General features: G+C 42.8%; 1 protein-coding gene across 2 annotated transcripts in view; it reads right to left on the bottom strand.

The window, feature by feature from the left end:
• Positions 1-247: 247 nt before the first annotated feature.
• ZNF804A (zinc finger protein 804A) overlaps positions 248-25,700 on the bottom strand; it is a 153,857-nt gene continuing 128,404 nt past the window's right edge. For both annotated transcript variants that reach the window (XM_075153978.1, XM_075153979.1), the window contains 2 exons: positions 5,912-6,042; positions 248-3,536 (listed from right to left, as the gene is read on the bottom strand). In XM_075153978.1, coding sequence (XP_075010079.1) covers positions 248-3,536; positions 5,912-6,042 — 3,420 coding nt within the window. The remainder of the gene's footprint in view (positions 3,537-5,911; positions 6,043-25,700) is intronic.

A 25,700-nucleotide genomic window follows, 5' to 3' on the forward strand; every position in this document is an offset into this window, starting at 1 on the left:
ATACATATTCTAAGACATGATTTTCACTTTTATATATAGAGAGAGTTCATATTAGTATCAGACTATTCAGTGCTCTAGTTATAGTATAGGTCTAAACTTTAACGAATGTCTGCATCATTGTACTTACAGTAAATGCTTCCCAAGGAAGGAGGAATTTTAACCAGTTTGTTTCACCGAACCGTTCTGCAAAGCCGAGAGGACCGTAGAGGCAGCAGGACCGCTTAGCCGACGTCGCCGAGAGCCCCCCCTAGAAGAGGGGCTGCAGGGGAATGACGGCCGGGTGCGGGGACAGCAGGGAGGGGAAGACGGCGTGCGGCAGCGGGGGGAACGCCAGCTGGCTCGGGTGCAGCACCGAGGGCGGCAGCAGCGGCAAATGCGGCGGGGCGACGAAAGCTGCGTGGCCCCCGGGGCAGAGCCTCGGTCCTACCGGTAGATGAGATAAAGGCGCTCTGGAAAGGGCCGGGACCTGGGGGAGGAACTGCTGGTGGGGCTGGAGGACCTTCAACGTACTGGCGGCGGCGTGCTGCTGTAGGACGGTGTGATGGATGGTGGTAACGGAGGTAGAACACAGCGGTGGCTGCAAGGGTAAGGGCTGCAGCGGGGAATTCGGGGGCTGGATCGCCGGGGAAGGGAAGGCGAACTTCACTTTGTTGGCCAGCATGTTTTGTGGCATGATCTGCTGATACGCCTCGGACGGGAGGTCTTTGAATTTTTCGTGGTTATCTGCAGGGAATATCAACGTCTGATCTGGCAGGGTGAAGGGGGCTATTAACTGCTCGGTAGTTAAAAAGGTATGACTGTTTATGTGTGCTTCTTTGAATGGCAAGGGTGGTGGGCTGCTAAATATGCCAGGATTACACTGTACCCATTCACTGGTCACCTCATTTATTTTCTCATGCGGTAGAGACTCGGCCAATTCATAATGGCAAAGATAGGATTTAAGAGGAGCTTGTTCCAAATGTCTGTTGGGGAGGGGAAATTTGTAATGAGCTTGATTTTCACGACTGTTGACGTTTTCTTTTTTCTTTTCGTCTTGCAGAACATCCTGTGTGCCGGCAGCTGCTGGAGCACTGTGCTCAGGAACAGAAGCAGCAGAACCCGCGACGACGTCAGAAAATGTACTGGGAGCGCTCTCCATCGCCGTGCACCCTGCCAGCTTGTCGTTTTCCAGCACACGTGAACTATCAGTTTCTAGAGATGGCTTGCTTTCCTCCAGCTGCATTGTTTCATCCGTATCTTTTGCATGATCAGCTTTGGGATCCATATTAGTTTCCTCTAGACTGTCTTGAGTCAAGAAGTCCCCCAAAATATTTAACGTAGAATTTGCAGAATTTTCCTTGGGAGGTCTGGAGGTCTCACTTCTTGCGTTCCTGTCAAGGAATACATGATGGATTCTAGTTTTCCTCCTCCTGCGTTTCCCTTTTGCCTTGTGATGTGTATCTAAAGTACGCGCTTGCCTTACATGTTCCTCTGCTGATAATGTCTGTCCGTATGCACTTTCATCTGATGAAGAGGAATAGGTATGCTGTCTCCGCTTGCGGTGGGATTTTTCAGGTTCCTCTGTCAGAATGTTGTAACCTCTCTTAATGGACTGGTTTTGACTTGGAATCTTCTCCTCACTGCTGTGTCCTAAACATTTATGCTCTGGGCTACAACTTGACCTCCTGACTTTCCAGCTGCAACATGTTTTAGAGCACCTTAAGCTGTGCCTCCTGGAACTCAGAGCCAGCTGCTTCACCTGTCTCCGAGAGCTTGCTTTGCTCTTTCTGTGCGGCCATTTACAACCATGATTTTGGCCGCTATTTTTTGCACTCCAAACGTCACACCAGCCTCTGTCCCAGTGTACATGATCTGACGCAGACATGACTCTCTTATGACCATTTTCAATACCAAGTTTTTGATGCGACTGCTGTATCTCACCTGTAGCCAGCCAGGTATTCCCCGCATCACGTCTGCACTTCTCTGGATTATTTTGGAGGTGCTGATATTTATTTTCATCTCTGTAACTGATTTCTTTTTCAGTCACTGAGGACATCGCTGTTTCTGCCAATGCTGTGTCCCCACAGTGATGATGATGACAATGACATAATTTTCTTCTCCTTTTCCGTTTTCTACTTTTGTGAAGCCATTTTTCATGGCTTTCTTTGATCCAGACTTTGTTATATTTCTCATCTATCACAGTGTTTTGTTGTAAGTGATTTTTAGAAATGTGATACTTTTCTATTTTTCTAATCCTGAATGACTCATCCAAGGACACTTTATTTTGATTTTTTGCAAGATCACAATTTCTGATGAGGGAAACATCACTTATAAGGGGTATTGTATAGTTGCACACATTTTTATTCATTTCTGTTTCATAATCACCACACTCTGAAGTAGGTTTATTTGTAAAATCCGAGACTAAGCTATGGTTGGATTCAGTTTTATGGTGCAAATGAGGTATGTTTGGCTGATGCTTGGGCTTTTCTTGGCTGTCACTTCCTCTCGATGACTTGAAATCAAAATATAAAGGATTACAGCTATAAGAAATCGATGGGTCTGTGCTTGTGTAAATTAACATTTCCGATGGCCACTGAAGAATATTTGATCCATGTTTGCTAAGAACAGGAACAAAGGGTTCACAAGGTCTCTTGCGCATGTCCGGTTTTCTTTGTGGGGCTCCACTACTACCTTCTTCAGATGGTGATGGAACTAATGCATCTGTCCCCAGCTTTTTCATTTCAGTTTCAGTTGTGGATGAATCACTGTTCCCGTCTTTCTCATCTTCCTCCGCAACGTCCTGCGGACATAAACAATCCTCCACAACTGCCTGCACGAGAGCCCTGTTTGCCCGCAGCTCGTAACCGCTGCAGGCCAGGGGCAGGACCTGAGCATTCTCCGCAGCCGCGGGCAGCGTTTGCTCCGGTAAGTCTGTTGTTACACCAATACCGTAGCCACCCACGTCCGAAGACACCAGTTGCTTTGAATGGGACAGAGCAGGAGCTGATACGAGACTCTCTAGCACCCCGCTTTCTTCACTGGCCGGCTCTTTTGACTCCTGAGCTTCAGGAGCTTCTGCTGTGTCTATGCATTTTTCCACCAGTGGGTGAAAACAGTTATGTTTCTCCTCAGGGCACAGGACTATTTCTGCTGCTGAAGGAGACTGCAGGTTACATGCTCCTGGAACAAACCTACTTCTTCTGTTAAATCCGTGCTCCATAGACGTTTCGTCATTATATTCATAGAAAACGGCAGCTGAAGACTCCAGTTTGACTGCTGCTTTCTTAGGAAAAGCAAAAGAGAACCCAACTCTATGTCCTTGAGCTCCTTGAACCTGATCTCCACATTTGTTAGCGTCGGATTTATTACTACATGCATTTCCAGGAGTGGAAGAAACCACGGAAGCAACGTCTTTACAATTCTGTGCATCGTGCATTAACGTACAGCTGAAATCCTGTTTGCTGGCAGAATCTATGGCAGCACTTTGTGGGATATCATTGCAATGATCTTGCACAGTCACTGTAGTGGATTTGAACATAGGGCCGCTTCCAGGAGCACTAGGAAGGAAAACAAAACTCAGAGTCAGTACCTTTCAGAGAACTGCAAACAGAAATATGGTGTTACATTGGTATCTGACAGATTTTGTTAAGGCAAGAGGAAGAATCTGTGGATACACAGATTTAGAATATGAAAAAACGTCATCTTTTATAATAAGATCAGCTGACTAGTATTAAAAAAAAAAAAGTAAGTATTGTACCCCCAGTTCCTTCATGTGAAGTTACCAGCTGAAGGGCTAATAGTCCTACAAGATAGTTCACTCTTCCTAGACATACTGTCTGGCCTAATATCTCCCTAGAAATCTTGCTTCTCCTCCCAGTAGACCGTCATGGTTACAACATTATTACTACAAATAGCAGAGGGTTTGCGTTCCTTTGTGCTACAAAATATATTAAACCAGAGAGCGCCTCATAGACCACTTCCCCCTTAGTCATCATCCCAGTGACTGCTGCTCTGCCCACGGGCCATCACCCAGCAGCGCCCACCCTGTTTGTGTTCACAGACCGAAGCGTTGCAATCTCAGCAATTTCTTTCATGGAAAAACAATATTGGGGAGAGTATTTCAGCTGACAGTAGTGCAGTAAGTGATTCATCCCTCCTGAGAAAAAATTTATCACTGTCTACTCCTGTTCTTCATTTCATGTCCTTTTCCCATCTGTTCTATTTCACTTAATAGGAAGCAAAGAGAAGACCAAAAACTGTTTAAGCTGCCAATTTTCCAGGATCCACAGGAACTGTTCAGCACTAGGAGTAACGGACCTATGTTAAAACAATTTTATTTGTTTGTTTTAACCAAATTATTCTACGATACAGTGCAGAGCAATACTAGGTGATGGGTCATTGGGAAAACTTGCAAGTGTCGCTTAGGACCCCAAGAAGTGCTGAGATAAAGAATGACGAGCTTAATCTATTGGGTCTAGAAATTAAGGTAGAGGTTTTATGAGAAAGGAATTCCTCATGAGAATTCCTGCCTTGTCCAGTTCTTCATAAATTTAAAATATATATTAAAACCCCCCCACAAATCCTTTCTTTAACAGAATAAATGGTGACTTCTACAAAACCAACCTAGAAAATACCAGTTTAAAAAATCCTGTGTGTCTGTCTATATCACACCTCTAAGGATGCAATGTGGTAGCAAACAGCAATTCTTAAATAGAGAAATAAAGCTCAGAGATAAATTCTCCTTCAGGAACTAGAAGGAGGATAATAAAAAAACAAACCAAACAAAACAGAAACAACAAAACCCCACAAAATCTGTGCTTCACTAGCATGGAAAAAGGAAAACAATAAGTTCCTCTTTCCTCTTTCTCCTGAAATATGCTACATTCAGATTTTGGAGTACGCTTAGGGGGAATAATAGCTAATATCCTCAAGTATTAAATTTGGACAGTTAAAACACTGATGGAGGAGAAAGCCTCTACATGAGTAATCATAAAAAGATAAAGAAATTAAAATTAGGTGTCATGTTGCTCATGTCAAACAGACCTCACAACATTCATGTCCCATCCACCTGCTTAGACAGACGTTGTTCCAGCATGCTGCCCATCATCCAAACTATGGAGAAAGACACTATTACTGAACAAGAGTGACAACTTGGCTGGACTTATCTGTTAGTTCAGCTGGTGAGACGAAGGCTGGGTAAAAAGAAAACATTTGCGTTTGAGCACCTACTTTTTTGCCTTTCCCCCCCCCCGAGGTTCCACTGTGAAAAGTTGGTACATGTATTTTCAGTGGCTCGTCAGCATCGTAACTGCATCACATCTGAGAGAGAATACAGCCACAACTAGGCAAGCTCAAAATTAATTTCAACAGTATGCCTAGATGCAATACTAAAACGTATGACTAGCAAGGAGTCACTTCTGCAGAGGGAGGTAAACGCTCTGTTGAGCTGGGGAGAAGCAGCACTTACCTTTCAATATAAAAAATCCAGTTATTGAAATTTAAAACTAGATTTCTGGATGCTTTCCCAGGCGAGCAGTTTGAAAACTAAACCGCAGAGATCTGCTACATCCTAGAAAGACAGACTGTATTCCTCACCTCATCAATGAAGTAGTGTCAGCCTGCAAACGCATGACCTAGTTCACTCAGCTTTCAACCAATGTGCCTGGTTTTATGAAATATATATGAAACACATCTTTTTTTTAAACTAAAAATACATGTCATTTTAGCTCCACTGAAAAAGCAACGTTAAACATTCATTTCTGCACATAGTGTGAAGCAAATTACTCTACACATACTGCTTCAAAAATGCCATAAAAACGTGTGTGTGGGGCTCCAGCCAAGGGACTCCAACAGCCCTGCATCCCACAGCACCAGATAACAGTGGAGGGATTATTTTAAACTATTTTTTATGTTTCAGCAGCTATGCACTTACCACGTTGTCTCTTTCCTTAGCTCAGCTAGCTTGTGCAAACGTTGAAGGGCTTTTTCCTGTTTCCTTTCATCTTTTCGTGATTTAGATGCTACATTTCGAGCAAACTCCCTCTGTTTCAGTTCCTTCAGTCTCTGCAAGAAATAGTCATATAATGCACACAAAAAAACCCGGGGATGATAAACGTTTATAGTGACAGCTACTTTCTGATAAACACTCATGGCACTAATTATTTTTGAACCTAACCAAAGTGCCCCATTCAATAAATTTACACATTTCAAGTGAATAACCAAATACCTAGAGATGCTAGGAACAGGTTAGCTACGTTAGAGATAACCTAGAAAATTTTACTGTAGCTTTTGCGATTAATGTAGACCAGCCTCAGTAGGATGTGGCAATGTTCATCCAGAATTTTGCTCATGACTCTCTTCCCAAAAACCTTCCCCACAGCCTGACTGCTCTTTGAGATAGTAATAAAAAATAACGAGACCACCCCGGGTATTTTTCCGCAAAGCCGCTCTGCAGCCTGTCGACCCCCCAGCCGGTATTAGATCTCGGGTTCTTCTGCAGCGATGCTGGGCATAGCATTTGTCACCGCCGAACGGCGGGAGGTCCCTGTCAGCCCTTCGCCCCAGCCGACCAAGGTCCCCCTGGACCGGCCCTGCCACGTTATCTGCGCGGTACCACCTGCAGAGCGCCCGAGGGCGCGCTGTCCTGCCATCCAGGTCACTACTGAAGGCGTTAAGGGGTCCTGCCCCAGCAGGGATCCCCAAGGGATGTAATGGCCAGAGGAGCCGTGTATTTTGAAAGGGGAAGATCTTCCCTGTGAAGGAGCTTGTTTCCCGCTCTCGCTGCTGCCGGACGCAGCAGTTAAGCAGACACCGGGTTCGATGCCGTAGCTCATTCGATTTCATCTCCAGCCTGTTTCTCTGGAGGGAAATTAAAACGCGCAGCTTTGATTCTCCACACAAAAGGGGGATTTTCCTTATGTCACAGAAGGACAATATGCAGAGACTTTCCTAATCCTTCACGTCAGCAACAAGCGTTCCTCTAAGTCCCAAACCCCATCGGTGCACCGCTCAGTTGCTCGGTGCGTCCCCCATATGGCTCACAGTCCAGATGACATCACCTTATGAGATCGTAATCTCACGATTCTGGGAAGAACCCAGCAACTTGCCACCGTTTTAGTGTCCGAGGGCTAACAGCCGGCCATGAACAGGGGCCACGTGGATTTGTAAAAGCAGTAATTCTAACTTCAAATTGTTCAAGGGTATCGAGAACTGTTCTTATCGCTGGTGGCACACGTTGGATACACATGTAATGGAGTTTTCAGAACTCTATAAGCACTGTTCTCCTGCTCCTTCTCAATTTTTATTTTGCCCCTTTTGTGATCTTTTTTTTCCTATTCACAGAAAAATATCCCTCATATAACAGCATTCATTCACACACTGAATTTGTCTTTGCCATTTTGGGTGATGCTAATGCTACTTTGGCAGTCCATTTACCACCACAAACATATACATAGAAACACGCTGAGAAAGCAAACGCTGGCAGAAAAATGAGTACTACTCTCTATTTTCAATTTTCGCATTATTTTTCAAACAACTGGATACTCCTTTGAAGACATCCTTGATAGATACAGAGAAATAATTCGAAAGGTAATCAGTTCTACCATTTATATTTTCCAGATAGAGTTATCAAAATTTGTTTTATTGTGCTAACGCAGTGTAAGGTTATAAATTCACTCAAAACTGGATGTATGGTAACTTTTTTCCAAGAAAGAAGGTTTGAAATGTGAAGCATCTTTGTAGAACATTTTTTACCCCTGTGCATTCTTGTTTTCCTAACGATAGTATGAGACTGACCCTGCTTCCCACCAGCCACTTGTGAAACCTAAAGTGTTTCATTTCACAGGTGACTTCTGAGTACTCAGAATACCAGAGAAGGGATGAAGTTTGCTCCTTCCCCTCCCCACCTCCAGCCCTTGCCATTTAAAGACAGGATTTCACTCCAGTTTGTAGAGCTCAGTAATTCTTCAGGTTTTTGTCCCCTCCCATACACAAGGAAAGAAGAATGCGACAAAGCAAGAGAAGAAAAGAGAGATAAAAGGGTGCTTTTTCACAAGGTTAAAAAGGAGAAGCTGAGGTGTATACAAATCCATAATCACTCTCCAGCAGCAGCACTTTACTGTAATTACTGGGATGATTGTAATTAGTGATTTGATTCCGACCAGATTGTGACCCCTTTTCTCTCGCTGCTGAAAGTCAGCAGGACTCCGTGCCGTCAGGAGCGCTCAAGTTAACACGGCTCCGTGTTTCAGGGTGCGAGCAGGGTCTCGCTCACAGTCAATAGCGACAATGCTGTTAACGGAACCTTTACGTGGTCTTGGAGGCATAGAAGATGCGTTTCGTGCCTGTCATTGCCAAGCAAACATCATTCTACTGATCTGAGCGTCTCCTCAGCCCGCGCAGTCGTCATCTGTTTAGCGCATACCAGATCTGGTGCAGAAGAACCGTTCACAATTTTTAAGTAATTAAATTGTTCCCCTTGACTGCCACAAGTAGGTGTCAACGTGCAAGACAGAGGAGTCTGGCAGAAGCTTTGTGTGCACAGCCTTCGTGTGGGACTGTCTGCTCTTCTCTTCTGGAGAGCTACTCGTTCCAGAGCCCCCCTTCTGTCAGACCTCCTTCCAACACACCGCCCCTTTCCTGTACAGAAAACCGGCCTTAGCAGAATATGAACTAGTTATACAGCGTGGGGTTTTTTTCCTTACAACTGGTATCTCAGTCTTTTTCATGGAGAGCTTTAACAATCTATAAGGATTATACCTCGGTAACTCCTGAGGACTTTATTCAGCAAATACATATGTCTAAGTGGAACTCTTCTTAGTTGTAAACCACAAAACATGCACCTGGTGCAAGTTGGTTTGAGGCCTGATTGGGCAGCTTCCAAAAAATACTATTTCCTATACATAAAAGGTCATCTAAGTGAGAAAGTGTGTGTCCCCATTTTTTGATACTGTAGTTGTTTTCCATTTGTCTTTATTTAGCCATCTGATAAACTATCATCACCTGCATTCCCTTACTGCACTTAGTCATGCTAGTGATTGCTAGCAATGCATCTATGCTGCCCTGTACTTGTATTTTGTTGGTTTTGCTTGTATTATGCAAATGAAAACGATATATTACCCAAGTATACATAAAATGCCATTAGTCCATGCATTCTGAGTATCACGAGCCCCCCCCCCAAGTTATTCCAAGTAAATGGCAGCAATAAAAAAACAAGCGTGTCTTATTCCTAAAAAGCATCTTTTTCTTAACGTTTTTGTGCCTTTCCATGAGGCAGAGCTATTCACTAATGCTAACTTCAATAGTTAGTTTAATGCCTGTTATGCTTGTTTGTTTCCATGGATCAGTAAGCAAATAATTAGCAAGCAGTCATACAGTATTTATATATGATTCCCTCCTGTATTTTGCTCTGCTTATGAACCAGCTCAAAATGTGTAAGTCCTAGCAAGCAGAGTTTCAACAAACAGTTCACAGTGAATAATTAAATGACATTTCTCCAAGAGAACTAAATGCCTTCATCATTACCCTGATACGCTGTACTGCCACTTTGAACCTGCAGAGCACGGACCACCGTCGGTTTGAAAATGACTTCCCCCAGCCCGGAGCAATGGGAAGCCTGACCCCGATTCTCCAGCCTTGCGATGGGATCTTGCAACTGGGCTGCTTTCACTTGGGCAGAAGTGGATTATTTTAACAAATCTAACTGTAACACTGGGTCTGAAGCAGAAACATTCCACCTATTTCTAGCAAACTCAGCCGGCAATCTTACTGCACACCCATTACATCATGCTGAGCTGAGGTATGCAAGTCCAGACGGAAAGAAAGACCACCAGCTCCTGTGTACCTAATGCATGGATGAAACTATACACGAGAAGCCCACATGAGATCCAAACTCAGGTATGGCTGCATTTCACTCAGAGGCATACAGCTCAGGTGTCCCCAGGCTTGCCGTGGAAGATACCCCAGGAAGGTGCCGTGGAAGAAAAAAAATCAAAGAAATCCTAAGTGGACTTCCAACGGGACCCCACTTCTGGTGACTTCACCCTTGTCTTCATTTCCCCATTTACTACATTAGACAGTTCATTTCAGCATGCCGCTTTTCAAAAAGCTCATGCCGAGTTTCCTAATTGTCCCCTGCATTTTATAATATAGGAACCACAAGCCCAGATCCCGCTGCCGGAGCCAGGTGCCTGAAGATCTCTGTGGACCAAAGCCTCTCGAAAGCAAAGACACATTATGGCATTAAGTGCACTTCTTACATCAGTATTACAAGCCTTCTGCCACCTTGCAAAGTGGTTGTTGCGTTTTTTTTTTTTAAACTCAAGATTTAAGCACTTGTAACAATAGCACTTCAAACTAATAGGTCTTCAAAACATAGAGAAGACATTAATTAATAAATATGCTCAGCACAGCGAAAGCACGTAAAGGCTGAACAGTGAAACACAATGTACCTGAATACTATGATACCAGGTGATAAAAGGAGGGGGGGAAAAACCCCCAAACCCCAGCCTCAAATAATTTTATACCTTGAAACATATATAATGTTATCAGAACTGACTCTGAAGAAAAGCAGTGAAACTTTTAATGAAGTTTATGAAACCAAAGGGGAAATCATAACAAGCATCAGGATTGATACAGGCTCTCTCTGTGGCGTTAATACCTCACATAAAAACCAGCCACCCCCCCCCCAGCACAAAGGCATCATCTAAGGACTGCTTACTCAGAGAGGCTCTCATAAACTACCCGTGCAAAGCTCATCTCCCTAGTCTAGGAACAACTTTAGTAGGGTCAAGAACCAATGGGAGCAGTTTTTATAATAGCAGGAGTCAGAAAGATGCCTATCAGGGGATTTCAGGGCAGTGCAGTTCAGATATTATTATGCTAATGTGCTTTTGACCTTAGATTAACAATTAAATTATGTGGACTTTTACGATGCTGAAAATACGTAGACCATAAATTCACTTTCTGATCAATGGAAGTATAAAATTACAGAACTTAACGGCCATGACATCAAATTTTGCTGCTTTATTGTCTTCTTATTTATCAGGAAAAACGACCATATTCCCAGTAGTCACTGAATCATGAATTTATGCGATTGTTAGCTTTTAAAAATAACTCATCAAAATAAAACTTCCTTTTCTTGCTCCCTAACTATGAAATACTCGAAGCTGCAGCCCAAATAGCACAAGCAGGTTGCTGCAGCCCTTTATATATTGAGCACTACAATACCAAGTGTTGCACCTTGAAATTTCTGTCGAGGCTCTTTTTCAAGTCAGTTGCTTCTGAAAGATTGGATATAGCAGGGTCACAGCTAAGGCAGGAACCTTTGAGAAAGCAGACGAGTGATCAGGGAAAGAGTCCAGCGCATAACCCACTCCTATAGCTTTACGTTACATTAAGAGAACTGACATACTGCCATGTCTACACCACACCAGAAAACGCAGCTGCTGCTTCACTGGCAGAAGGACTTTGAAACTGTAAAGGGAGGCCAAGCTAAATGCAGTAACCGATGAAGAGTTAAATTGCTGAACTGCCGAGCTCAGAAGAGGGGACGAGCAGCCTGCAACGCTGCGGCCACGGGCGTCAGCGCCGGCGTGGTGAACAACCCGCCAGAGCGGGAGAGCAAGGCGCGCGCCTGCTCCCACCCCCAGCCAGCGACGCAGCGCTAGCCCGAGACCGCGAAGACGCGCGACAGTCAGTCCTACACGTCTGCCCTAAACCCAGCACGAGCCCCCCACCTCCTACGCTGTCTGTAACTCCATCTGCACCCGGAAAGGAGCTGGAAGCCCGTGGCAGCTCCCTCCTGCCCTTCAAAAATTTGCTGATTACCTCAACATGGGGAACATGGGTTGGTAGTTCAGCGCTGTCGTGGAGGTGGCATTTGGATTTATTTAGAACAAATTAAACACTTCTACCCTCTAAATCGGTATATGATATAAAACATATTTTTAGTTGTTAATAAAGGGTTTTTTTGGCTTGTATTCAGTTTGTTTTTGTTTTTGTTTTTTTTTTTTTAAATCTAATTACTGCTTAATACAGGGACTAAACACGAGTATTTCTTAGCTGCCGGTGATAATTCTAGAAGCTGTGCGTATTCCCCTTTCTCTGAGTACTACATGACTGCTGTCGATATACGCCCTGCTAACTGAGATGGTTTATTTCTTCTTTATGTGAATTATGGTATGACAAACCGAGCAACAACGCACTCATTAGATAAACACTCATCACACCAAACCAGATTAGTATCCTTTCGCAAAGAGGATTGAGCTTAATCAATTATAAATAATAACTGAAGAGATCAGAGCTCTCGTAACACCTGTAAACACTCAAATGGGGAATGAAACATGCCATTTAAAGCAGAAAACATTGCTTACTGAGATGTAAAATACATGTATTTTCCTTCTGTCTTCGGTGGTTTGCGCAGGCATATATATTTTACTGTTCTGCAACTGGAGACCCCTTCACTTTACACAGCACGACAGGGCAGCATCTCTTCACTTGCGCTCTGGTCTGCAATTCTACATACTTCTCATGACCGTATCTTTCGTATTACTTAAAAAAAAAAACCCAACGAAACAGAACAACCAAAAAAGAATTTCTCCCTTTGAAAGATTATAGAAAAAACTAAAGCACCAAGAAAAAAATACTATCACACAAGAAGAACTGACCCTGTTAGTGCTACAGGCCTTCCCTAGCAGAAGTTAAACAAGGCAAGTTATTTCCACAGAGAGGAGAGATGTCAAGATTTCCCAATGAAATTAGTAATTCGACCACTCGGATAAGTAGGCTAAGGAAGAAATCAACAGACAATCATTTTTTTCTCACGCTGCCAGTAAGGAATTATTGCTATGATGTGCTCCTGCAATGGAAGAGGAACGGGGGGAATTTTAACAGCAGCCTGCAACTGCTTGATGGGGAGTTACACGGCAGATGGAGTCACTCCTGGCTGGTGGCGGGGAACGCTTCCCTGTGAGGGCGGTGCGGGACCAGAACACATTGCCTACAGGGACTGCGGCACCTCCAACCCTGCAGAAATTCAGGACATGGCTGAAAAAAGCCCCATCTTACTCGATGATCTCGTGTTGGCGAGCAGGAAGCCAGCGACAACTTCCAACCACCATTTTTACGATTTCTGTCTTATGCAGTGAGTTATCTCATCTCCTCACTTCATCGGTGTAGGGACTTTGGCCACTCACTTTTAAGAGGCCTTTAACAAATAACATTGACCTATTGCTGGCTTATTAATAACTTCCAGTTTGTTGCAAGTTATAAGCTGTTTCTAACTGCCTCTGCCTATAGCTGTATGCATCTCACTTCAAGCTGGAAAATTTAAACCTTTTTCTTAAAAACCGAGAGCTCCACAAATTTGCAACAGAACCACATTTTATATTATCAGATATTAAGCCCTCCAAATGAGAAGGAACATACAGATTGTGAATAATCCTTTTCCTCTCCTATTTCTACCACGAATTGCAGTCACATCTTCCTGATGGTCTTTTAATATTAGAAGAAGTCTAACACACCCAGATATAGATATATGCAGGATTTAAAACCAGCAAGTTCTTGGAGCCCACAGTATTGCTGAGTAGGTAGATTCGGTTGAAGTGAACCTCTGCTCTTTTTCCAGCACTGTCACGAGCATCATCCCAGGCTGGGGAGAAAGTGGGGATTAATTAAGAGGAAGGGAAGGTTGGGATTGTTTTACCTGCCCGTCACGGGCCCGAAGGGAGGCGGGTGACGAGAAGATGAGATTCTTCATGATTCAGGGAATTTTTATTAACTTTAAATGAACTGATGTAATGCAAATGTTCACAAACAACCATAACTTGCTCATGAGCACACTTGAGCAATATGCAGTAGTTCAGTTGTGTAGTCTGCAGAAAAGTACTGTTGAACCAGCTTTTACATTCAGATCCTACAAATATATATTAAATACATGTATTATCATGTACGACTGAAAATGCACATTGGTCTTTTCTACTTTTGTAATATAAAACTGAAATTATTTTATCATGAAATAGAATTAGTTTTTGAGACTACTTCGTACTCGTATATGAAGCATCTTTCTTCATAGTCTCGAGCTCAGTTATATTTTCCTATGTAAGTTCATGGGGAAAAAATAAATGAAACTTGAGCTTAAAATGAAAACCAAAACCAAATGAAAACATAATTGTTTTCAAAATCATGAAGAAAATTAGAACATTAAATATTTTGCACACTTGCACCTGTAATATACATGAAGGCTAGTTACCTTTGATGAAGATCTTACTACTTACTCTTGTTTAGGTGACCGCAGAAGAAATACGCTGGAGCAATGGAAGGAAAAATAAATCTGTCTTTACTTTCTATCCTTTTTAACGCTTTTCCTGCAGAAATTATCTGCCAGAAACAAACACATACTTCACTATGTGATGATTAATGCCCTTCCCAGCATAGTAAGCCTCATGTTTCGTTTGATGTTACCCTGGTGCCTGTGCATCTTCTGCTCCTTTCCAGCATCCCCTGCTGCAGGATTCAGATAGCGTTATGGCTTACAGTTGAACAAGGCTCCAGGACTTTGACAAATAACCGGTTATGGAGCATAAATTAAGACTTTTGTTGCTTTTGTTTTAAGATAACTATGTTTTCTGAAGTTGACTAAACGGCCACAGCTTTGCCATCGTGCAAAAACATTGTTTTAAGCCTGCAGAATTGCTGAGCCTTGCATATTGAATATTTCACTGCGCTAGCTACTAACCACGTGTATAACAACAGCCCGATCTTATTGCAAGCTGTAGGATATTTTTTGTTAGCTTCAGCAAAAATCAGCTGAATACTCCATAAATATTAAGGCCAAAACCAAAGAAAACAGCATAGAAATACAGAATTAGCATCTCCCCTATCAAATTAATTTTACCAGATAATGAAAAGAACATAAAGCTGACACACACTTGTACATCTGGAAAGTGGTTACATACGCTAGTCTCTGATTTAAAGGTATTTATTTTAATGACTCTAGGCCTAATTCTACTTCTCTGAAGTCAATGGAGAAACTCCTGCTGAGCTCAGGGAGAGCAGAGGTTTTAAATTCACCATGGAAATTTTCAGCAACACTTAAGGAAGCTTCTTCAGTCACAAAGATTAAAGACAAGATCGATACACGTCACTTCTTTAAGGATCACTTTACCTTTACACCCACTCCTGCAGCATTTAGGATTCTAACTCAAAAAAACATACGCAACATTTTAAATTCTGTCAAGAAGTGGTTATCCTTAGTGCCGTTAGAGAAAAGGGCAATGCTGTAGAGAAAAGGGCTCGACTTCACACTTCTGGGAAGACACGGGCAGCCGTAAGCGTGGGGCCACCCTCAGAGGCCACAGCTCCTCTTTGCTGCTCCGGAGGGACAACCCAGCACCGACCGTCTCAGACATCACGCGCCATTCCCTGGTCCCACAGCATTATCCACCCCCTGCCTTTCACTCCAGCAGTGAAGTTTAAGCATCCAGAATACTCCTTCTGAGCCTAGCATGTACAGTATTTTCAAGTTTGACAGTTCTGCTGCAACTAAAACATTCATTCAGTGAGGCACTGCTTCCTGGTGTTTCCAGCCTCTGAGTGCTAAATGTTGATGATGGCTTTATTCTCTGGCCAGTTACAATTTCCCACGTATAAATAACGAGAGCTCCACAACATCCCATCTAAACTCTATCCGGAAAGTTTTAAGCTACTGGAAAAATCCCCGTTTGAGCAGCATTCATCTTCCATAAATCATTTCACAGGAGCAACGACTTCCTCACCAAGAACCCCCTTCCAAGAAAGGTCACCTCTACACCTCTTTGGAGAAGGAATATTGGATTTCCCTTTAGAATGACTTTCTGGTGGGAGATGATAAGGCCACAAAATGGATGGCTCCATCAACACACAAGCGTTGGATGGCTCAGGTGTTAAAGCTCTCTTTTGCTCATTTGCGAGACTGTTTTGCTGTTTTCTGCATGAATAACACACTTGGCAGCTCTGAGATCTTTGAGACTTCATCCAACAACTCTTCTCTCCAGTGCCCTCCAACACCTACTGGCGTCTATTGTGACCCACCTTTTCACCTTGGTCAAAATGGTTCACTGGGCCTCCAGCACTGAAGTTCTCTGTAGGATCATGCTGCTGTTCTGATTATTCCTCCTTCTTTACTGAAGGAGGACACAATACCCTTTCTACAAGCACAGTAAAAATTGCAAGCAGAAATTTTTAGTTTATGTTTTCAGCCTCTTTGGTCGCTGATATTTTAGGAAAGACTGCCACGGAGGTTGAAATGAACCTACCGAATCTTAAATCTTTCCAGTCTCTACAATATGCAAAATGACTGAAAATGAGGAATTAATATTTACAGTCAGGTTCTCTAAAGGATATTTTCCACAATTCTTGAAGGATACTCTAATAACTCTGACGGGCTGAAGGAGATACATGAATTCCCTCAAAGTGAGCTCTTTATTTTAATTCTTTATGTCAGAGCTAAATCACAATCACTTTCTCCTATCAGTTTTATATCGGATCACCGAGCTATTCAAAGCCTCTGTTCACAAATTGCTTCTCATCAGCAGGATCTGGTCCTTGCCAGAGATTATCCCAGGACCATGACAAGCTTCTTCAAAGAATATATAAAATTTGACCAATGAAAATTGAGACAAGAATGGGCCTTTGCAAATTTTGACACATACCTCACAGCCACAGCTAACTGGCACAGACAAAATCTGTTATCCCTAACCCAACCTTTAATACTAATCACAGGCTCCTCTGAGAAAAACATGAGATTGAAGAAAAAATTATTAAATGTGAAGACTGCATCTTGCAAGGCAAAATGAATTAATACCGTAATTTGACTTATGCTTTCATTTTCAACTATGCAAATGAAATGTGTTGTAAAGTAACTTTGACGACATTACTGTGAGTAGTAGATGTTGGTAGCAAGTGGTTATGAGAACACATGTCTCCATTAATGTGTGTCTTCTACTGCATCATTGCTTTTGCAGATGAAATATTAGTAACTGTAGAGCAAGGATGTATGTGTCACCACACTGCGTTAATGAAGTTATCAGCCAACCACAGCTTGGAGGCTGCTGAGGGAAACCAGGACTGTAACACAGACCCCCAAAAGGACAAGCACAAGGTCATAGCAGAGGCCTTGGAAGTGGAAGGAACGGGATGACACCATGGTCCCAGGGCTATAAACAACTCACTGGTGTTCAATTACTGCTTGCTAAAGAAATGCAACTTTATGCAGAAAAGTGGGTTTAGGGATAAAAAGAAAATGAAGAAGCATCCAACATATGTAAAACACACTATATGTAGCAAATTTCACTACAATATGCAATTGGGAACCACCAGAGCATGTATTTGTGTTAGTAAATACATTAAAATGACCCCGAACGGACCTCAGAGTGAGGAAAAAGAAAGCATCAAACTTCACCCTCTTCCTGGCAAAAGGGAGGAAGAAACCACCAACATCAACATCACACTCCCCCACATGAAGAACTCGTCGTGCTGACAACTTGCAATGACACCTCCCTTTTCTTCCTGGGAGGACCGTAACACCAAAAAGGATCAGACACTAGAAAGCTTACACGTATCTGTATCGTTATCAGGCATAAGCTCTTATAATTGGATAATTTGGACTACAGGCGCCAGTATCATTGTAATTGGCCTAATAATAATTCTTTCAGTAGGCTGTTAGGATGAACTGACAACAAATCCTTGGCTTTGCACGTCAGGTGTGTTTCTTTCGCCCGTGTCACTGCAGAAGGTGTTTGGTGGGGTACCCCAGCCCCAAGAACTGGCTGAACACGCGACAGAGCTGATCATCGGTACAGCAGGTCCAGCTTTCCGTTTTAACGTAACCCAGAAGCAACTTACGGCAATATTCCCCTGCCTCAATCACATAGGAACCTTTCAGGAGATAATTTGCCCTTGATTAAGAATCACTAGGAAATTAATAAAAACAATAATTAACTAATAACGTAAAGCTCATTACCGAATGGAAATGTACCCAAATGTCAGTCCACATTCTTAAAGGGAGAAAGTAGTTCCCAAGGAAAATTGACAATATCCCTTTTTACCTTTTCTTTCCGATAACAACAGCCAGGATAGAAATACACCCGCTCTCACGATACAGGTTCTGATTAACAGGTGAGCATCGCACGAGGAAGACAGCACAGAGCACTACCTACAGCGCTGAACTCTGAAATCTGAACTGCTATATGCTCAAGCTTTGATGAAAAGAAGAAAAAGAAGCCCATAAAAAGCTACCTATCTGACACATAAACCACAGGGCCAATTAACTAGGTGGACCTTCTGTATATCTCAGCAGAAGATAGATTTAAAATGTCTATACTCAACGTGAAGGTATTGCTGGATAAAACATTGCCACAGAAAATGGAAAATGAGAGCAGAAGCTTTATCACCTCAAGGTCAACATAACTGTATGTTTAGGGAAGTTAAAAAAAAAAAGTGCCTTACTCTCCTTCCCTACAGCAAACTCAGAGAAACAAACAAAAGTACTCCGCAACTGAGAAGTACTGGTGAGAGCTATGAAACCCTTGCCCACTCTTCTTACAAAGACCAGAACAAATAACCTTATGCTGAGAACTCCCAGCCCTGCAAACAAACCTCTTGCCATCCTCAAGCACTATGTAAGCATGGCTAGAGCACTCCATAATTAGTAAGTATTTACAGACCAGGTTCTCTACTTTTGCACAAGATTTACACTATTCAGTTGAAACAGATATCTTTGTTGGTCTTTAATTTGGCAGGAGAACCATATTTATCTAGTTCTGATTCACCAAAGTTGTTGTTTTTTAATTTCGTCAACTACACAAATCTCCTTCCTTCTAGAAAATCTTATGGGCATTTTTAATGAAGAACAGACGAAAACTTTTCCACAAATTGGGGTTCAGACTTCTTTTCCTATGGATAGCTATAAAAAATACAGAAGCAAACCATCACATTGTCTTCACAAGTTATCTCCCACGGAAACCTAGATATTTGAGATACTGCTCTCAGCCTTCACAACATCCCTTAAAGTAGGCTGGTCTTAAAATGTTACTTCTGCCTTAAGGTTCCCACATCACTGCTCCAAGATTTCTTAGCAGTATGCTGTAGTGCCCTCTGGGCTGGGATAGGAAAAAATCTGTAAGACACTTGTCTTTCCCTGCCACATCCTCTCCTTTTTTTGCAAAATTGCCACAGAAGATGCTTAGGGAAGGTTAGAAGAACACAACTTTACACAAGAGACACTTTTTTCCCTCTGCAGATCTTGGATATATTGTTGGAATTCTCTCTCTTAATGGCATCAAAGTGACTCATCCTTTATGAAAGTCTTGAATCCGTTCATCAAATTGTCATCCCCAAAACCTGTCTCTTGCCTGCTTGTGCAGGATGCAACTACATAGGCACAGAAAGACTCAGACCAAGTTCCAAAGCTTAGAAAGTTTAAAAAAAAAATTTACGCTTTTACCTCTAACACAAATATACACCTATTAACATGTCTGCTACTTCCAGTAAAACATGCAATTCAGCAGAGAACAGCATTATCGCTATTATGCAGTACATATGCTGAAAGAACTACTGTCCTTACCAGTGTGCCACAAAACTAGGCTACATCAGCACATGAATGCATGGTACACCAGGTAGTGAGCACGTTTGTAATTAAAGGAAAGCATGGCCAAACAGGCTTCAAATAAAGACAATCAGGAGACCCATACACCATTTCTGGCTCTGACTCAGATTTATTGTATGGCCCCAGTTGCACAACAAAATAGCCTGTCCTTCAAACTCTGCCTGTAAAATCGAGTTAGTGTGAAGCAGCTGCCATGAAAAACATTGCACAGTACTAATACTTGATGTGATTTCTGATTTGAGAATATTTAGAAGAAGCTGCAATCCGCATGACCCATTTCATGTTGTTTTGTCTTGTTACAGAGGCACAGAGACGCTTACAAGTGACGATTAGCTATAGACCAGCAAAGTCATAGATCATTGCTAACATGAGACAAGAGAATGGTTCACAGTTTCATCATGCAAAACACTTCTTCAGATAGAGCAGCAGACAAACATTCGACTTATTTCCATTTTCCATTTGCCATTTCACTGTCCTGCAAAGGCAGCGCCAGAGCTCGGTTTGTGCACGAAAACCTGCACCTGGATTCGGTTGGACCTTCCCAAACTTTGAGGAATGAGGTCCTTGGGTAAGCTGCTAGCAGACAACTAAAGCTCTTTCTTGATCCCACTGCCCAAATTAGAGCAACTTCTGTTAACAGAACTAAGTTGCTAAAAGATCACTGAAGATCAAACTAAAGTAATAGCTACTTAGTTTTAGTAAGTTGCTTGTAAGTTACATAGTGTTTTCTGTTCTCATCAAATCGTATTAGTGTATAGCACTTTACTGCATAGAGATAAACCGAATGTAGCTATGCCTTGAACTAACATCTTATGCTAGGGTTCTAGCACTTTTTTTCTCTAAAATTTAAGAAGGGTGATCAGATCCTAGGTGAAAAACTGCAAATGGCCGTCTTTGTGGAAGAAAACCATCTTTTACACCGATAGCCTTCCAAAACGTATACCAATGATTGCACTGAAAAATCGAAGAAAATATAAGGACCACTTAAGTAATTTTGCACAATTTTAAGCACCTCTTGCATTAAAATATCAATATTTTGCACTATTAAAACTTCAAGCTTTTGTTCAATGGGTAAAAGATGGTGAAGTGTAAGAACAAAATCACTGAAAACCTCGATCTGGATACTTGGCTTCCCACCAGAAATTCAAAGCCTTCCCTGAGACACTGCGTACGCACAGCTGCACCTAACACAAGCACAAGGAGGGTCTATTCATCAAAGGCACGCACATTTAAGCAATGAAAGTTCCCAGTACTTCTCACTACTGAAACCAGATCCGGTGTTTTCCAAAAGGCAATAAAGAGTTCTGGTATGATTATAGGTAGCAGTCTCACATCCTTACCAGCAGGTACATTAGCACAGCTTCGACTTGCTTTCCTCTTTTAACAGATGTTGTGGAACAAAAGTCTCGTGTGCCCACAAAGAGTACACGTCACTTTGATGCTGCGAACTCTCACTTCTGCCTGGGGCAGTACCACTAACAATAAATCATTCTGTTTGAAATTTCTACTGACCCTCCAGCACCAGCTGGCGTCCTGTATGCAGCACATCTGCAATCTGTGTCCAGATTTCTGCTTAGCGCCAGGGAAAGCACTGCCTCTCCCACCTCCACTCTGGAGGAATTCTCCAGCCGTTGACACGTTACAAAGAGCTTAACTCTATCCACCAGCAGCAAATAAATGGCCAATGGGATGTAAAATTTAGGAAAGACTAAGTCGTGTTGCTTTTAATGTCCACTCACGTTTAAATTAGTTGATCCTTCCTCTTGTACAGCTCCTCAGCTATTTCTGGTCTTTCATAATGGCCCTCTGAATTGGGTTTATGATGGAAATGTCTTCCATTTTCTCATTCTTAATCCTAAAGGTAACAGGAGAACCTGGGGTGACAATCATATTTTCTAAGAACTGGTCTTTCTAGTCCCTGCTCTTTGGGGAGACAGAGTTGGCAGCTTGGTTTTCCAGGCTCAGCCCAACTGGAACATGAAAATGAAACTCTAATTACTGCCGATTTTGATAGTTTTGCCTTTCACTCTTGAAGATCCTGAACGTAGTGAAACCGTTAATTACACCATCTTAAGAGAGGTTATTATACTTCAGAGTCAACAACCTGAAGAGTTTATCGGCCTCTCCCAGTTACTGTATGTTCCCCATCTTCCAAGTCAGAGGGAGAAAAACTTAGATTCTAGAGCACATCAGAGTAGTCATCAGAAAAAAAACCCCCACACCAAAACACATCAAACTCTCCCAAGTAATATTCTGCTACTGCACTTTCAGCAAGTGGAAGCAAAAGCATTGCCTTTAACTTGCGTTCTCTTCAATGGGATCTAATTAGTGCTGGGGTAATTGCACTGTTCATCTGCTGACATGTAACCCAAATGCAGAAACCAGTGATTTTTGGTGACTCAAGTACTCAAATACAGAGAGTAGTATTTTTCCTTACCCAAAACCTATCTTTCCGACAGCAATGAATTCTACAGTGTAACAACTGCTTTTTATTCTTTCCCAGGTGCTGGGGTTGAGGAGTACCCCTGTACCACGTCGTTCATCAATGAAACACAACCGCTCTTGACTTGGACGGCGGCAGCAGTCTGACGGTGCACACCAATTACACCGAACGGCGCGGATGGGAAGAGAAGAAGCCGCTATTATCAGCTGAAGCTGCAGGGGGTACTAATGTAACACGATCTAATTACCTGCCTGGATTTTGGCCAGTGCACGACTGGAGTTACCACCCTTGCTCCTAAGAAAGCAGTCTGGGAACTTCAATTATCGTGGTGGTCAAGGTCTCGGTTTTATATCTCGAAGGCAGCAACTCCGGCAACACAATTATACTGCTCCAATACCGACTCAAAGGAAAAAGTGCCACCCGTTGAAGTACCATCGTGTCCTGTAGCACATAAATGTTAATTAGCGGTCTTTTTTTAGAAATTATGAGATGCTCTAGTCCTGCACAGTGTGAGATTTGATGAGATGAGAGCACTGGGTGGTATAGCTAATAAATCAGTTTACTGTACAACCTCATTTCTTTCACGAAAAGCAAATACCTGAGCCTTAGTAAAGCAAGAGCCCCAGGCGTACACTTGCAAACCGAAATGCTGGATTTAATTTTTTTGCGTTCTCTCTGAAACTGGTAGTGCTGACCTACTGCTAGTCATTAGAGAATGCTCTCCTGTCAGGGGGCAACGCTAAGCATAAACTTGGATGTCAGAATTAAAAAACACAGAAGAGATGAGTGGCAAGGCCGTTATGGGAGAATAACCAGCACATAAGGGAATAACTTTTAAACGCTGACAAGAGCTGTCAAGGTGTCAGGCCAGGAGAAGAGCCAGCACAATTAACATACACTAGGCTTCAATCTACCGGGAGGGAAAAAAGCAGAATTTATTTTGGACAATTACAAGTTAATAAACGGAAGTGTCAGTTCCTCTGTAGAGCACCCATTAAAGCGTACTAAAGGCCAAAACCTTTTAGAGTTTCTGTCATGGTAGGCAACACACTACCATTATTTTATATTTCAGGCAATTTTATTGTCAGTGACAGCATTTGCAAATGTACAAGAAAATATTTTTCTTAGCAGCATACCAGTCAGTTTACTTCGCAGAAATCATCTGTGGTCCCAGAAGTGACTAGTATTTTAGATTTTCATTATGAACACCGTGTATTTTACTTTATTTATTTTTTATTTTCCGAAGCGCACGCGCATGAATGAGTGCTTGATCGGAAGTGCTCAGGAAGGCACACCATACCACTTTACGTCCTCCAGCTACACGCGATCCCTGCCCGGGGAGTGAAAGGCACCTATTCAGGGCGGCTGTCGCCGCAGAGCGCCGAGCAGACTCCTGCACGCCTGCAGCCGCTTCCGCGGGAAGATGAGCTCTCCCCTCAATACGCGCGAGGGCGGGCAGGGCATCGCTCCCTCCCTGAGCTCACCGGCTGCCCTCGTTTCCCTCGCTCCGACTCCCCACTTAATTCAGACCCTGCACCGCGCGCAGAGCCGCTAACTTGTTTGTGCGAGGCTCACCCCAAGAGTTAACCGAGCTCAGAAACCGCTTCTGCTTTTTTCCCCTTTCACTTCAAAAAAAATGAGAACAATGAAGAACTGGGTTGGCGTCACCTGCAGAATCGCTCGCCCTCTGCAGCGGACCAAGGAAAGATACGTACACTGCTTGAACCCTCCTCCTCTCAGTCGCCTGTTTAACAATAAATTACAGATCAAATATCTCCAGTTCAGATGGTAACTCGAGGGACTGGCAGAGGAGTCAAACCTCCCCGTGCATACCCACAGGGGAAGGCTCAGAAGTCCCTTTGTAGTGGCGAATCTCCACTGCACGATGAGCAGGTAGAGAAGCTGTACTCAAATGGGGACATAAACCTTGAGTTTTATCTTAAATCCCCTTTAAGGGAATAAAAAGCTTCCAACCCCAGCACTTTTTAATACACAATCTTTTCTCCTCACTACTGCTTAAGGAAAATGATATGACATTATTTTTGCCTTGTTGATCTTCCTGTTAATCAAGGCAGAGAGATGAGTCATTAGCTATTCTAGCTTCCCTTTGTTCACAGCCAGGCAGGTGTGCAGAGCCAAAGCAAGATACCCGAACAGCGCTTGAAAAGAAAATCCGCTACCCGCAGAGTCGTTTGGAAAAGAAAAAAGGGTAGCTATCATTTGAGACGTTATCTGCCATTATTTAAGCAAAGTAACCCCCCCGCCTCATCATCAGAAGTGAGGTTATTCAACACCTACCATTTTAAGGCTGCCCAGCTCTCACCATTGCAAATCCTATTGCTCAGCTGTTATGAGAGCTTTGCTTGGACAGCCACTCCTCCTCACTCTGATTTTTTTTTTTTTAAGTTAAAAAAAAAGAAAAAGGATCCTAAAATAGGCTTGGGTATAGCATATGCCTTGCAGGAATTTTGGCAAGAGGTGGATGGACATCTGCTTCAGGCCTGACCTACTTCTAAGCATCTGAACACAAAAATCTCCTTGCAAATATTTGCTGTAGAATATTTTTTTTTTAGCTGTTAATCCCCCAGTGATTCTGCCTGCCCCTCAGAAACCTTCTTTGCTCTTGAGATCCGAGTTGAACTCAGTTATATTGGGTCTGGCCATTCGAAGATGTTGGCAGTGTTGGTCACTAAGGCGTAACTCAGACTAGAGCTTCCACTGGGCAAAGCAAACACCACGTGCTCAATGAAGAGGTTACAGCCTTTGTAGGCAAAGCAGGTGTGAGACAGGTTAGGAGTCAAACACGTTCGTATTCAGTGAGCATGTAACGCTCACGAAGATAATTTATCTTTGATAGATGGTATTTTTAATGTATTTCTCATTACACAATACATAACTTTTAAGCAACCTTATATAGTAGGCTGATGCCAAAAAAATATACTAATTGGGGTATTCCTTAGAAATGCAAATCGTGTAACTGCAGGCAGAAATGAGGGAAGAAAATGAAGTAACCCATATCAGCAGCATGTGTTGTACTCGCATCCAAACAAAGGAAAAAAGAAAGATTCATTAAGCAAGAAATGAGTCTTGAGATGGCATAGAAGAAAAGTCTCCTGCTGGGGCAGAGAAGTGGGATTGCAAAGAGAGACGAGACAGAAGGAGAGGTGGCAGCATCCTCTGTCTCACAAAACAGAAGAAAAAGAGAACCATTCAGGTTAGCTTAATGCTTCATTCATTTATTTTACTTTTTTCTAATTTGTCCCATTTGTGAGTTCATTTTCAAATCAATATAGCCTTCCATTTTTCAGCAATGTCTCATACCACGCCTTTTGTCTACACGGACAACCTTAAGCATCCTTAAACAAGTGCCCTGCTCTTGCAATGCTCGCTGTAACCAGTGTGCCTCCACGAAAGCCCCCTTGGCCAGGGGTACAGCTGCTTTTCTTGCAGCCAGGAGAGGGACAACAATAATAGTAGGGGAGGAAGATGCACAGAGGTGAGGAGGAGAAGACCTGATCCTTAAGGGAGTCTGTGATAATGATCCCTTACCTCTGGTACTGCTGTAACCCTTCTCTTCCATGCTATCGCCGCGAGTCTCTTGCTTTGTTTCTAGCTCTCATTACAAGATATATCTCC

The sequence above is a fragment of the Calonectris borealis genome, chromosome 6, assembly GCF_964195595.1.
Source record: "Calonectris borealis chromosome 6, bCalBor7.hap1.2, whole genome shotgun sequence".
In the NCBI taxonomy this organism is placed as follows: Eukaryota; Metazoa; Chordata; class Aves; order Procellariiformes; family Procellariidae; genus Calonectris; species Calonectris borealis.